The sequence below is a fragment of the Lathyrus oleraceus genome, chromosome 6 (genome assembly GCF_024323335.1).
Source record: "Lathyrus oleraceus cultivar Zhongwan6 chromosome 6, CAAS_Psat_ZW6_1.0, whole genome shotgun sequence".
NCBI classification, from domain to species: Eukaryota; Viridiplantae; Streptophyta; class Magnoliopsida; order Fabales; family Fabaceae; genus Lathyrus; species Lathyrus oleraceus.
In genome coordinates, this window is record NC_066584.1 from 146,295,022 (window position 1) to 146,310,035 (window position 15,014).

Here is a 15,014-nt window from a genome sequence, read left to right on the forward strand (position 1 = left end):
TAGGCCACCCCAGGATTTGTACCTGAAAATATATTTCGTGGACCACACAAACAAATCATTTTTCTCTTGAAGGCACTTCATAATTTGATATTGTATTAATTTTGGCAAGCCGGCCCCTAGTCATGAAGATTTTTGTGATATTGTTCTTGACAACGACCTTGATGAATTCTCCATTGAGTTCAGGCTATTATACGTTTCTTTTTGCTTATAAAAATAGAGACTCTTTGTCCCCTTCTTCCTTATTGAGGGGCCACTTTTCAAACTCGGCGTTCATATATATCAATCCTTTAGACACCTCTACAACTACCTTATCTTCTCAAATGATTGATATTTCGCCAACAAAGCCAAGAAACACATGCATAACACATTACAGACTCTTGTATCGATTTTTCCCAAACGCAGGAATAAACAAAACTCGCAATTTCTCTTTTCATTCCCGGCCACCAAAATAACTTTTTCAAATCATGATACATCTTCGTAGCTCCAGGATGAATACTCAGGCCACTACGATGTCCTTCCTCAAGAATACTCTTCTTAAGTTCGGTAACATCCGGAATACACACCCGATTACCAAATTTCAAAACACCATTCTCATCAACTCTGAATTCACCACCTTGACCTTGATTCACTAGAGTCAACTTATCAACCAAAAGCACATCGGATTTCTGACCCTCTCTAATCTCATCCAGAATACCACTCGTTAACTTCAACATTCCCAATTTAACACTATTGTGAGTACTCTCACACACCAAACTCAAGTCTCTAAACTGCTCAATTAAATCCAATTCCTTAACCATTAACATAGACATATGCAATGATTTCCGACTCAATGCATCAGCCACTACGTTTGCTTTACCCGGATGGTAATTCAAACCAAAGTCATAATCCTTCAGAAATTCTAACCATCTCCTCTGTCTCATATTCAGCTCTTTCTGATCAAACAAATACTTCAAACTTTTATGGTCACTGAAAACCTCAAATCTTGAACCGTACAAGTAATGCCTCCACAACTTCAGAATAAATACCATAGCTGCCAACTCTAAATCGTGCGTCGGATAGTTCCTCTCATGAACCCTCAGTTGTCTCGAAGCATAAGCTATAACCTGCTTATTCTGCATCAACACACCACCCAAACCCAACAATGAAGCATCACAGTAAACCTCAAATGATTCCGACGAACTCGGTAATATCAGAATAGGAGCAGTAGTTAACCTTCTCTTTAACTCTTGGAAACCTTCCTCACAATTTGAGTCCCAAACAAAAGCTTGCCCCTTTCTAGTCAACATCGTCAACGGTAACGCCAACTTAGAAAATCCCTCAATAAACTTCCTATAATAACCAGCCAATCCAAGGAAACTTCGAATCTCAGCAACAGACTTCGGAGCTTCCCACTTAGACACCGCTTCTATCTTAGAAGGATCAACAGCAACACCACCTCTTGAAATCACATGACCAAGAAAACTAACCTCTTCTAACCAAAATTCACACTTGGATAGTTTAGCAAATAACTTCTTTTCTCGTAGAACTCCTAAAACCACTCTCAAATGCTCAGCATGCTCTTCTTCAGATTTCGAATACACCAAAATATCGTCAATAAACACCACAACAAACTTGTCTAGGTACGGATGGAAAATCCTATTCATATACTCCATAAATACTCCAGGCGCATTAGTCACACCAAAAGGCATTACAGAATACTCATAATGTCCATACCTTGTTCTGAAAGCAGTCTTCTGAATATCCTCAGTTTTCACACGTATCTGATGATACCCAGATCTCAAATCTATCTTGCTGAACACGCTCGCACCAACCAACTGATCCATCAAATCATCAATCCTCGGCAAAGGATACCGATTCTTGATCGTCACTTTATTCAGTTGCCTGTAGTCCACACACAACCTCATAGTACCTTCTTTCTTCTTAACCAATAACACTGGTGCACCCCACGGTGACACACTCGGACGAATAAATCTCTTATCCAACAGATCTTCCAACTGACTCTTCAATTCAGTTAACTCAACAGCAGACATACGGTACGGAGCCATCGATATCGGTCTAGTACTAGGTACCAAATCAATCGAGAACTCAACTTCACGCTCTGGCGGTAATTCATTCACTTCTTCCGGAAACACATCAGGAAAATCACACACCACTGCTAGATTACAAATCGCCAGTTTATCTTTAGCCTCCAAAGTCGCTAACAGCATAAACAACTCTGCCCCATCTGCTACTGCCTCATTCACCTGCCTCGCTGATAGAAACAAACTCTTTCCTTCCTCCATCTCAGGAAATATCACAGTCTTATCAAAACAATTGATAGAAACTCGGTTAAACACCAACCAGTTCATACCCAGAATAACATCAATCTGCACTAGTGGAAGACACACTAGGTCCATCCCAAAGTCTCTACCAAAAATACTCAAAGGACAATTTAAACAAACTGAAGTAGTAGTCACTGAACCCTTCGCAGGAGTATCAATTACCATACTACCCAACATCTCAGATATCTCTAACTTAAGTTTCACAGCACAATCCAAAGATATAAAGGAATGAGTAGCACCGGTGTCAATAATAGCTACAAGAGGAAAGCCATTAATATAACACGTACCTCGGATCAAACGATCATCTGCAAAAGTTTCAGAACCCGATAAAGCAAAGACCTTTCCTCCCGACTGATTCTCTTTCTTCGGCTTAGGACACTGTGGACTGATATGACCCACCTCTCCACAGTTGAAACAAGTCACAGTCTTCAACCGGCACTCTGCAGCCAAATGACCACCTTTGCCACACTTGAAACACTTCTTCTCAACACTAGCACACTCATGGAAACGATGTCCAGCCTGACCACATCTGTAACACTTAGCAGGGGCACTGGAGTCTCCCCCACTAGGCCTCTTCATCCCACTCTGCCTCTGGAAACCTTTGCCAGCTGCATACGGTTTCCCACGATCATTCTGATTCTTGCCTTTCCTATCAACCCTCTGCTGATAGCTCTCCGCTCTGGCCTTGGTATCCTGTTCAAAAATCCTGCAACAGTCAACCAGATCAGAAAACACTCTAATCCGCTGATACCCAATAGCCTGCTTGATCTCAGGACGTAACCCGTTCTCAAACTTCACACATTTTGAAAATTCCCCAGTAGGCTCATCATAGGGAGTATAATACTTTGACAGCTCTGTGAACTTAGCAGCATACTCTGTAACAGACTTGTTACCCTGCTTCAATTCTAAGAACTCTATCTCTTTCTTTCCTCTGACATCCTCTGGAAAGTACTTCCTCAGGAATCTCTCTCTGAACACAACCCAAGTGATCTCAGCATTCCCAGCAGTTTCCAACTCAGTGCGGGTAGCAACCCACCAATCATCAGCCTCTTCTGACAGCATATGCGTACCGAACCTGACCTTCTGGTTATCGGCACACTCAGTCACTCGGAAGATTCTCTCGATCTCCTTCAACCACTTCTGAGCGCCATCTGGATCGTATGCTCCCTTGAACATTGGAGGATTGTTCTTCTGGAACTCACTCAGTTGACGAGCAGCTCCCATTCCCACAACATTCGGATTCCCTCCAAGTACTCCAGCTAGCATACCCAGAGCCTCAGCAATCGCAGCATCGTCTCTACCTCTTCCAGCCATCTCTATTCTGAAAACCCAACAAGCTAAAATAATAAGTACTGATAGGGTTACACAACACCTATCCCGTACAGGGGAAACAGAATAATTACGACTCGACTCGACCGACTATGCTCTGATACCACTAATGTAACACCCTTCTAAAATACCTCAAATATTTAATTAAAATAACAACATATAAATCAGAGTAATCATGCAATTAAGAGTGTCACACATTTTTTTCGCACCATTCGTCATACTATTTAGTCATGCTCATTATTTAACTCAAAACATAAAGTATTGCACAATACGCAGCGGATAGAGATCAAATCGATCATTCAAAATATGTAACATACTACATGTAAACTGGTTCAACCGACATCAACAACACAATTAAAATGTTCCCTCCCGATGTTACATCTATCAGAGCATGACCCACTAAGGAGACTACACTAGACTCCAAGCATTAGCTTCTACTCAATCACTGCTCGTTACCTGAAAAATAGTTGTAAGGGTGAGTTCCTCAATCGATATAATAAGCATTATAGAATATAATGTCATGTTAAGTAATTTAACACATTAATCACCCTAATCGTATCACACATTCAGTAACGGCACATCAATTCAAATATCATACTCAATATCAACACAATTCATACTCATGCTCAATGCCAACACAACACACGTATAACATTGGAATACACCCATTCATATTATACACTACACATATATTATGCAATGAGACTCCATGCATGCGGTACCGACTATTCGTGAACATATAGTTCAACTTCACCGACCAAATCCAGGTACGGCTACCAAGCTCACCAGTCCCACTCATTTGAGACCTAGTGACTCACATCACTAATTCCTCACCATGGGAATTAGCTACCACCCCAAGGGCCATGCTATGCACGCTAATTCACCTAGCATGCAAACATCAAAAACAGTCCAAATGACTAACATCACTAATTCCTCACCATGGGAATTATCTACCACCATAAAGGTCACATTATGCACGCTAATCACCTAGCAATGCAACATCACAACAATAATCCACAATGGACCGATGCTCACTCTCTAAGCCATAAAACAGTCCATTCACAACACATGCATAACATACACATTCACAACATTATGCATACCATCATACATTATCAACACATGTATCAACACATCACATCATGTCAAATAATTAAACACAGTATTAGCACACTCTACTAATACCTATACTGCTCAAAACAGCGGGAAATAATCCCTACTATATCACACACCGATATAGGCAACCATCAATTAGGCACACAACATTTTAATTAACAATTTTTCCACTCTGCAACAGTGTTAACCGGTTAACGCCCTGGGTTAACCGGTTAACGCAGCACAAACACACTTTCTGGCAAAACGCAACAGTGTTAACCGATTAACGCCCTGGGTTAACCGGTTAACGCAGCACAAACAGCAATATCTCAGCAATCACAACAGTGTTAACCGGTTAACGCCCTGGGTTAACCGGTTAACGCAAGCAAAACAACACATTTTCCTAATTCGCAACAGTGTTAACCGGTTAACACCCTGGGTTAACCGGTTAACGCAAGACAGAAAGCTGTTCCTGCGCTAACACAGGGCAGAATGCAGAATTCTCCGCATTTTCCGCCGTTGGAGGACTTCCGGACCTCCGATTCCAATTCCGTAAAAAGCTATACGTTCGTGAAAACACTACCCATCCAATTACCGATTAAATTTCAGATTTAACACAACTTATTCATCACAATTTCTCAGCATTCCAAATCCCAATTAGGGTCAATTCAACGGTTTATCACTACCCATTACATGCTAACCCATAATACCCATTAAACGACGATAAACCCCCCTTACCTGAGTTAATCCGGCAACTTTGAGCTTCAAGCTTTTCCGTTCTCCAACCCTTGCTCTCTAGCTCTTCCTCTTGCCCTTTCTCCACTTTCTCAATCGCTTCTCTGTTTCACGTGAAAACCTTTTCTTTACCAAATGGGCTCTTTTCCTTATTTCCAACTTATATATATTTTCCAATTTATATTATTATTCCAATAATAATAATAATTCAATAATTCCAAAAATAATAATAATAATAATCCAATTATCTAATTAAATTAATAAAAATATATTATTAACTTAATAATTATCATATTATTATCGGGGTGTTACAGGTTGCTTGTGGTGATGTTGGGCTACAAACAAAACATTCAACATAAGGCCAATAGGTGGTAGGCCACCCCAGGATTTGTACCTGAAAATATATTTCGTGGACCACACAAACAAATCATTTTTCTCTTGAAGGCACTTCATAATTTGATATTGTATTAATTTTGGCAAGCCGGCCCCTAGTCATGAAGATTTTTGTGATATTGTTCTTGACAACGACCTTGATGAATTCTCCATTGAGTTCAGGCTATTATACGTTTCTTTTTGCTTATAAAAATAGAGACTCTTTGTCCCCTTCTTCCTTATTGAGGGGCCACTTTTCAAACTCGGCGTTCATATATATCAATCCTTTAGACACCTCTACAACTACCTTATCTTCTCAAATGATTGATATTTCGCCAACAAAGCCAAGAAACACATGCATAACACATTACAGACTCTTGTATCGATTTTTCCCAAACGCTACCGTTAGTTCTAAGTATCCCAAATTTTTATATCGGAACCATCGAAACCCTATAAATTTCCTCCGTAATATTACTTAAAGGTTTGCTCGAGTCTCATCTTATTCCACACCTTAAGACACCTTAACGTACATGATATAATACGAACTTCCTTACTCCATCCCATCTTAAAGGCTTTAACACACTATAAATTAATTCTATTTTTGTTAAATGTATTTTTAATTGAGTTTTGAATAATTTATCCATAATTTAGCAAAGATAACTTTGAATTTATCACAACAACAAAAAAAACTTAGAAAAACAATTTCTTTGTTGAGAAAGTAGCATCGGAACGAGATAAGGTCCCACACAAGATATAGGAGAGGGGCCAAGAGGGCCACACTTCAACTGATTTCTTAACCAACTGGCGACGAGCGCGGAAACACTGTAAGAACCACCACCAACAACTGACGCATTTCATTTCGAAGCAATATCCAAAAACGAAATAATCAATTACCAAATTTCAGATCAAACCAAAACGCGTTATGCGTTTTCATTTTCTCACTCACCAAACAAAAACGAGAAAATGATAGAAAAATACTGAAAAATCGCTCACAATGGGAATTCCTCAAGCCATGGTTGCTCTCCGAGAAAGAGCATCGTTCGTGAAAGACTCTCTTCACAGAAGCCAAACCATCACCGATAACATGGTTTCCATTCTCGGTTCCTTCGATCACCGTCTCTCCGCCCTCGAAACTGCAATGCGTCCCACTCAGGTACTCTGACGGAAACAATGCGGTAATGTGATTGCGCGTTTGGTTTGACTTGGATGGAGTGTTTTTTAGGGTTTCTTTGTTGTGTGATGTTTGATTGTAATGTGATAGATAAAAACGCATTCGATTCGAAGTGCACATGATAATATTGACAAGACTTTAAAAGCTGCAGAGGTGATTTTGACGCAATTTGATCAGACACGCAAGGTATGTAAATCTGTTTTTGCTTCTTTCAATTGATCTCATGTACCTGCAGCACGTGGTTAAGTTTCTGTAACAAAGTATGATTGCTACTATTTTTTGTCTTAAAATTCCATGACAATTTGAAGTTGAGAAAACACAAAATGGTATTGGAAGATGCTGATACTGATATCTTTATTCAGGTTTTTGTGATAAAGAAAATAAATATTGGTTAATTCACACCGTAGCGACTCCAATTAGTGTTACAACACATGTATCTTACGCGACAACGACCGTTATTTAAAACCTTGTACCGACAACGAACCAATAATTGTTCCAACCAACCAGAGTTCAAACTTGGGTGCTTCCGGTTGATTCGACCTTAGTTGAAACACTTTAATCACATAAGTCTAACTACTTAATGAAATAGCTAGTCGTTTAGAGAGCTTAGACATTGGCCTTCCTCTATTATTAACATGGGGCTCCTCTTCACATTGATAGTTTGTATTGTTCTAGAAGCACCAAATTGAGCTGTTTGTAAATTGTTAAACGTGAGAGAAGAATGATAACAACATATTTTATTTCAAAACTATCTCTATGAATGGATAAAATTCTGGTGGAACTTGCTAAATCGTGCTAGTCTCATTTCCAAAGGTGTACAACCCACATGAATTTTACTCAATCGTGCAGAGTGATGAAAATATATTTATTAAAGAGTGTTGGTACTTGGTAGAGTTTCTTAATGTGAAAATATGAACTGATGGAACTTTCATGTTTATGGGTCGAGTCATATTTTCTTGTGTGTTTATTATACTAGTGTATAATGTCTATGGAATTCCGGTCTTGACTTTAGCCATTTTTATAAAAAATTTAATACTAGGACTGATTCATGAAGTGTTTCTTATCTTTGTCTTGAGTTTTAAGGAAAACCGAAGGCAGAGAGAAGTAAATGTTCCTTGTAGTTGATAGGTTTTGAAATACTACATTTTTTTGTAGTTCTTCTATATGCTGCTCTAGTACATATCAAAATGGTCTACTAAGTTTTAATTTATTTGTTAACTTTAAAATGAAAAGTTTTATCATTTAATGTAAGGAGCGTGCTTGTTGACAAAATTGACACCATTATTTCCTATATTGATGACCCTTCCACCTACCACGACCTATTATACTAAAAATTATTTTTAGGTATAAATTAAGTGTTGAACTTCAGATTAGTGTTTTTACATATTGGTAATGGTATCTTTAAATTGCATCTATAACTGAATCTTATATACATATTGGCTTTTTAATGATTTTCGATCAAACTTGATTGTTAGGCGGAGGCTAAAATACTGCGAGGGCCACATGAGGATCTAGAAAGCTATTTGGAAGCAGTTGATCAACTTAGAGCTAATGTTCGTTTCTTCAGCAGCAAAAAGAGTTTCAAAAGCAGTGATAGCATCATCAACCATGCAAACAGCTTGCTTGCTAAAGCTATTTTAAAGCTTGAAGATGAATTTAAACATCTTTTGACAAATTACAGGTTCTTTTCAGTAGGCGTGTGTTTAAGTATGCATTACATTTAACCTCTTCTTATCTTTGGATTTTCAGCCCTTTTAGACACTATCTTAAGCATTATATAGTCTTTTCAGGTAGATTATCACTAGTGAGTTCATATGGTTTTGGATACCTAACAATTGTAACCTTAGTTTTCTCACTTACATTATAATAGTTGTAGTAATTTTCAAATCTTATATGTGGATAAATAGATTTTATTTTCAATTTTATATTCATGGGCTCAACTTTTCCCCTTTTGAATTACTCCCTTGATTCCAAGAGACGCAATTGAATTCACATTTCAATTTCAGTAACCTTAACTATACTTGTTCTCACTTTTTCAAAAAAAATTTACAATAATAACTGGGTTATACATCATATCTTTTTCTTTCTTAGAAGAACTAAATAACAAAGGGAAGGAAAAATGTACTACAGAAGAAAGAGAATGTTGTCAAGGAATATTATGTATATAGTTTATTATATGATTTTGTTTGAATATTTTAATTCATCTATTGTACTCTTGGTGCTTTAATTTGGCCAGGAAGCCTTAAATGTAAAGGCTTGTTAACTTTCCTACTAGAGTTACAGAACATGATGGAGTTGATTAAATGATTTCATTTGAACATTTGACTTCATATATTGTACTCGTGGTGCTTTAATTTTTCTAGAAAGCCTAAAATGTAAATACTTAATAACTTTCCTACTAAAAGTACAGAACATGATTTTTTCCGCATGCAACACAGTACAAACTTACCTATTATTATTAGTTTTCCATGTAATGTACTAATAATTATTGAATCTAGAACAGGAAAAACTTCTTGCATATTTGCTTTACATTCATAAAAGTTCGCAGCTTCTTCAGACGAGTGTTGTTGTTTGTGCATGTCTAATTGTAGATGCTTGAAAGGTTTCATAAATGTTTTACTGTCTGAAATCTTCAAATCCTCATGATATAATTTTAAAATATTGGCTTTTGATTTCAGCAAGCCTGTGGAACCTGATCGCCTTTTTGACTGCTTACCTAACTCTCTAAGACCATCAGCTTCTGGGCAGCAAAATGGTGGTGGTGGCAAAAACCATTCAGAAAAACCAAGCATAGAAACTGTTACTTTCACTCTCCCAACTCTTATTCCCCCCAGAGTTATACCTCTGCTTTATGAATTAGCACAACAAATGGTTCAAGCAGGCCATCAACAACAGCTCTTTCGAATCTATACGTAACAACATTTTCTTCTCTCTTTAATATTTGATGACTAGGCTACAATTTTCATGTACAGAGCTGGATATATATGAGATCAAGCGAAACAAGTCTGCACATACATTCTTCCAAATTTACATTGATTTATGGTAATTATATGTTTCATATTTGTAGAGACACCCGTGCCGCAGTCCTGGAGCAAAGTCTAAGAAAGTTAGGTGTTGAGAGGCTGAGTAAGGAGGATGTTCAAAAAATGCAATGGGAGGTTTTGGAGGCTAAGATTGGAAACTGGATTCATTTCATGAGGATTTCTGTAAGGATGAATATGCATCTCCATTTTTTTTAATCTATTACATTTCTGTCCCACGAATCATTCTATGTTTATTTAACCAGATCAAATTGTTGATTGTGGGGGAGAAAAAAATCTGTGATCAAATATTTGATGGTAATGAGTCTGTAAAAACTCAATGCTTTGCTGAAGCCACTGGCAGCAGTGTCGCTATGCTTCTTAGTTTTGGAGAGGCTGTTGCCAGAAGCAAGAGGTCACCTGAAAAACTATTTGTTCTTCTCGACATGTATGAGATAATGAGAGAACTTCAACCAGAGGTATTGTTAAGTTTAAACTTCTTGTCGTTGATTCACAAGACTTATGTATATCCATTTAGCTTAGGGTTGAAATGATGTTTGTTGTCATGATATAATATTGAGGCTCTTAGGGATATGTTTTTTTTTTTGGAAACTCTTAGTTTTCAATTTAAATTTGTGTTTGCTTGTTTCAATTTGAAGAAGATTGTTATTTGAAGGATGCATGTCAATCAAAGAAGCCTAAAGATAGTCTTCCTTTACTAGGCTTGGAGGCAAGGAAAGAGTTGAGAGGAAATAAAAAAGTTGCTAAAACATTTATAGTTTTGATTTTAGGTTTGTGCTGGCACTTTTTGTATGAAACATTACTATTTTAAATAATTTCTCTGCATAGCCAGCATCATTGTTGACCTGAACTTGGTTCCTTTTGTCATATGTATGCTCTATCTATATCTAGTTATGAGGTCCTTTTAGAAATTTTGTTTGTCCCTAAATATGAGACTCTTTGCAAATTACTAGATACATTCATTATTCATTTTCCAAATATATCCCTCATTAAGAATACCAATTTGTAATAGTTACACATAAAATATAAACTAATTTTACTATTACTTTTCTTAGGATGCATAAAATATATGAACGGTTCTTATAAATAGGAACGTATTATATAGATATTTACTTTGTTATTATTGTACTATTTTCTTATTATTATCTATATTTTTTCTGTTTTGGGTGGGATTGGTACATGATGCAGATTGAGATACTGTTTGATAGTAAAGTTTGCGCTGAAATGCGGGAAGCTGCAATCAATTTGACAAAGCGGCTTGCTCAGACAGCCCAAGAAACCTTTGGTGACTTTGAGGAGGCAGTTGAAAAAGATGCTACAAAAACTGCTGTGCAAGATGGAACTGTCCACCCTCTAACCAGCTATGTCATCAATTACGTGAAATTTCTCTATGAGTGAGTAAAACTTATGAAGTTTCTCTGAATTTTCGCTAATTGGACTGTATTGTTTTTGTAAGTTTCTCTAAGACAATCAGATGTGGGTTCTGAATATGGGTTCTGAATGTGGTCAGTTATCAAGCAACTCTGAAGCAACTTTTTCAAGAGTTTGATCCTGGCGATCCAGAAGCTCAGTTAGCATCTGTTACAACAAGGATTATGCAGGCTCTCCAGAATAACTTAGATGGAAAGTCTAAACTATATAAGGACCCAGGACTAACCCAATTATTTCTTATGAACAATATCCATTACATAGTGAGATCTGTGAGAAGGTTGGTTGTATATTTTTTTCCTTTTCTGTAATGAAAGATCTTAAGTTGGAGATTCTATCTGGATTCAGCACGAATTTGCCTATTGTTACTTACAGGTCAGAGGCAAAGGACATGTTGGGGGATGACTGGGTACAAATACACAGAAGAATTGTGCAGCAACATGCAAATCAATATAAAAGGATCTCTTGGGCAAAGGTTAATTTCTTTATATTTAATTTTCCATGCCCTTTCTCTTGGGTAAATATGTACCAACTTCAGTATTGTATTTATTATGCAATATATGGGTGTTCATGATGTTAATCCAATTCGGATGATGAAGTTTTCATTGATAGCTAGCTGGTGTGATATGATCCTGCAGATCTTGCAGTGCCTCACTGTCCAAGGAACTAATTCATCTGGTGGAGGGGACAGTGGAATTTCAAGAACAGCAGTTAAAGACAGGTTCAAGACATTTAACGCCCAATTTGAGGAGCTTCATCAGAGACAATCTCAGTGGACTGTTCCTGATAGTGAGTTGCGCGAATCACTTAGATTGGCTGTGGCCGAAGTTCTGTTGCCTGCCTATAGATCTTTCCTTAAGCGTTTTGGGTAATATTTCTTACCTGTTCTCTAATTATCTCATATATACATTATTTTTATCCTCTCGATGTTGACATATTATTTGATCTTTCAGGCCCATGATTGAGAATGGCAAAAATCCTCAAAAATACATCAGATACTCTCCTGAGAATCTTGAACAAATGCTCGGTGAATTTTTCGAAAGCAAGGCGTGGAGTGAACAGAAGCGATGAAAATAGTTTCACACTGAATTTTTTAAAAGCAACGCGTGGAGTGAATAGAAGCGGTGAAAATGGTTTCATAGATCACTGTGTTTTGCAAACTTACGTACTCGTTAGAGTGGCCCATGATGCAGACGAATTGTCCATTTATTGTATTCAAATGTCTTTTTCTCCCTCCTATCTCTTTTGCTTCCTTCTTATTAGACGGCACTCAATTGGTAAATTGCCATTGAACAGTTCAAGCGGGAGTCCTTTTGTACGGAGTGGATCAATGTAGCCATATGATATTTTGTTCGTATGATATTTTTGACTGGAAATGTGTTAAATGCTAAAACACAATATAAACTGTCTTTAATTGTTTGATAATTCAAAATTTTGAACAAAACAAAATATATATTTCAGAATTTATTTTATATTCGAGTTAAGTCTAACTAAATTCTAAAACTTGTCTTAAAAAAAAGACTCAAGCCTAAATATTATCGAAAGGGGTGGGAATTGATGGAGCTTTGTAAGAACTATTTTAATTACTATTCTTCTGAGTTGGTCATATCGACCCAGATTGATTATTAGGAAGGGGCCACATTGAAGTTGCATATTTTTAGGGAGAGACTGAAGTTCTATGTCCCAAATATATCCAGGGGGAGAACTTCAACACGACTTAATTGCTTGTCGTTTTCATTTTCTTTTACTTTTATTTATTGAGTCTTTTTCATAATTGCACATCATCTTTGAATCAACTTTGAATCGATTCGTTTTTAACATGCATAAATCAATGATTATATTTGAACTTGATTATGATGTTTTTAGTAAATTGTATAAGTCAGTGGAATAAGAATCATGTGTTATTGGTTCAAGTCAGGTAGAAAGAAAAATCTCAAAGTATTTTGAAAATCATGAAAAATTGAGATTTTTTGTGCATGATTCGAATCATGTATATATCCGGACTCGAATCAAATTGGATAAAGGCAAATCATTTTTCAAACACTCTGATTCGAATCAGACTTTTGATTCGAATTAGGTAACTTTCTGATTTGAATCAGTCTTTACACTTGATTTGAATCGAAATGATTTAGGTCACTTATGCTTAATTTGATTCGAGTCATACTTTACACTTAATTCGAATCAAACCGTTTTTCCACATTTCTCTTTTGACTATGTACGAATTGATCGAATAAGAATTTACACTTAATTCGAATCATGAGTTTTCTGATTTGAATCAGATGAGAAATGTGTCAAAATAACTTTTCCTTGTTTCACTTCACTTGCTTATTTGACTCAAATCATGAAATATTTTTTATTCGAATCTAACTAATTTTTCCATTCATTCTTATGTTTTATCTCAAGCACACATATAATCTTTTTGTCATCATTTTACATACACGAATTTACAACGTTTTTGCATTGTGATTTTTTGAAATCAACATTCTCTCTTTTTGAAAGTTCAAAAAACTCTTGCATCTTCAATCTCTAGTTTGATTTTTGATCTTGACCATGACATATTTTTAATTGATTGAGGGAGACGCCATCTTGAAACTAACCGTTCTTGAAAATTTAGTTAAGATTTTCAGGTAGCTTGCAAGATTGAGATTGTTGTCATTGGTGCTGACAAATTTCAATGAAATGAAGGAGGTTCTTCTCTCTACATTATCTTAGTAGTGACTGTGTGGAAGACTACAAATAAGGTGGAGTTCTTCTCAAATCTTAAGACAACTCATCGCTCAAGGAATCTGTAGGACCAATAGAAGATTGCTACATGCAAAAAATTGAAGCAGATTGGTGGAGCTAAAAGATTCAAGAAGCGTGAATCGAGTAAAGATTTCGTAGAAGAGTTTGGCATTACGTTGTATACAAGTCAAGATCCAGATAGGGGGTTTATTTTTCTCAGCATTATTATGGATTAGTCATTGTATGAACTCTTGTAATATTGGTCAAAATAAAAAGGAACAAACATGTTCCAATGGGAAACCATTGAACAGTGCAATAGGAAAAGCGATGAAGAACATCGAAGAACTATAAATTCGGTGTACTCTATAACATCCCATTTTTATAAAAATTATTTTATTTATTTAATTATTATGTGTGGGTAATTAAATAAATGTGGGTGAGAGTGAAAGTGTATGGAGAGTAATTAGAGAAAAAAAATAATTAGAATCGTTTTATTAATTAAAATAATGATTTGGTTATATTATTGAAATAAAATAAATAGAATAAATAGAAAATAGAAGTTGTAGAGATATTGAGTGCAAGGTGGGGGATTAGAGAGAAAATTAAGGGTATATTAGTAATAGTCAAATAAGGTACTAGGTTTTTAGTGTAAAAAGAGAATTAGAAGAGGAGTTTGACATTATATAAAAAAAAGATGAAAGAGGCGGGAGGAGAGGGAAGGCTAGGGCATAGAAGAGCACCCATTGGAGAATATGGAAGAAATTGCAAAAGAAATCTAAGGTAAAGGGGAGAATAATT

At 36.4% G+C, this 15,014-nt stretch overlaps 1 protein-coding gene and 1 long non-coding RNA gene across 2 annotated transcripts; one reads left to right on the forward strand and one right to left on the reverse strand.

Annotated features, from left to right (window-relative positions):
- Positions 1-3,847: 3,847 nt before the first annotated feature.
- LOC127094687 (uncharacterized) lies at positions 3,848-7,127 on the reverse strand. The gene is made up of 3 exons (XR_007792637.1): positions 6,846-7,127; positions 5,484-5,584; positions 3,848-4,106 (listed from the first exon to the last, which is right to left on the reverse strand). It is a non-coding gene; the product is annotated as an uncharacterized LOC127094687 (long non-coding RNA).
- Positions 6,604-12,868, forward strand: LOC127094685 (exocyst complex component EXO70A1). Its single transcript, XM_051033487.1, has 11 exons — positions 6,604-7,005; positions 7,114-7,209; positions 8,499-8,704; positions 9,702-9,935; positions 10,091-10,229; positions 10,310-10,522; positions 11,253-11,458; positions 11,575-11,772; positions 11,868-11,967; positions 12,131-12,360; positions 12,446-12,868. The coding sequence occupies exons 1-11, from the start codon at positions 6,847-6,849 to the stop codon at positions 12,561-12,563; spliced, it is 1,899 nt and encodes a 632-aa protein (XP_050889444.1). The 5' UTR covers positions 6,604-6,846; the 3' UTR covers positions 12,564-12,868.
- Positions 12,869-15,014: the final 2,146 nt, after the last annotated feature.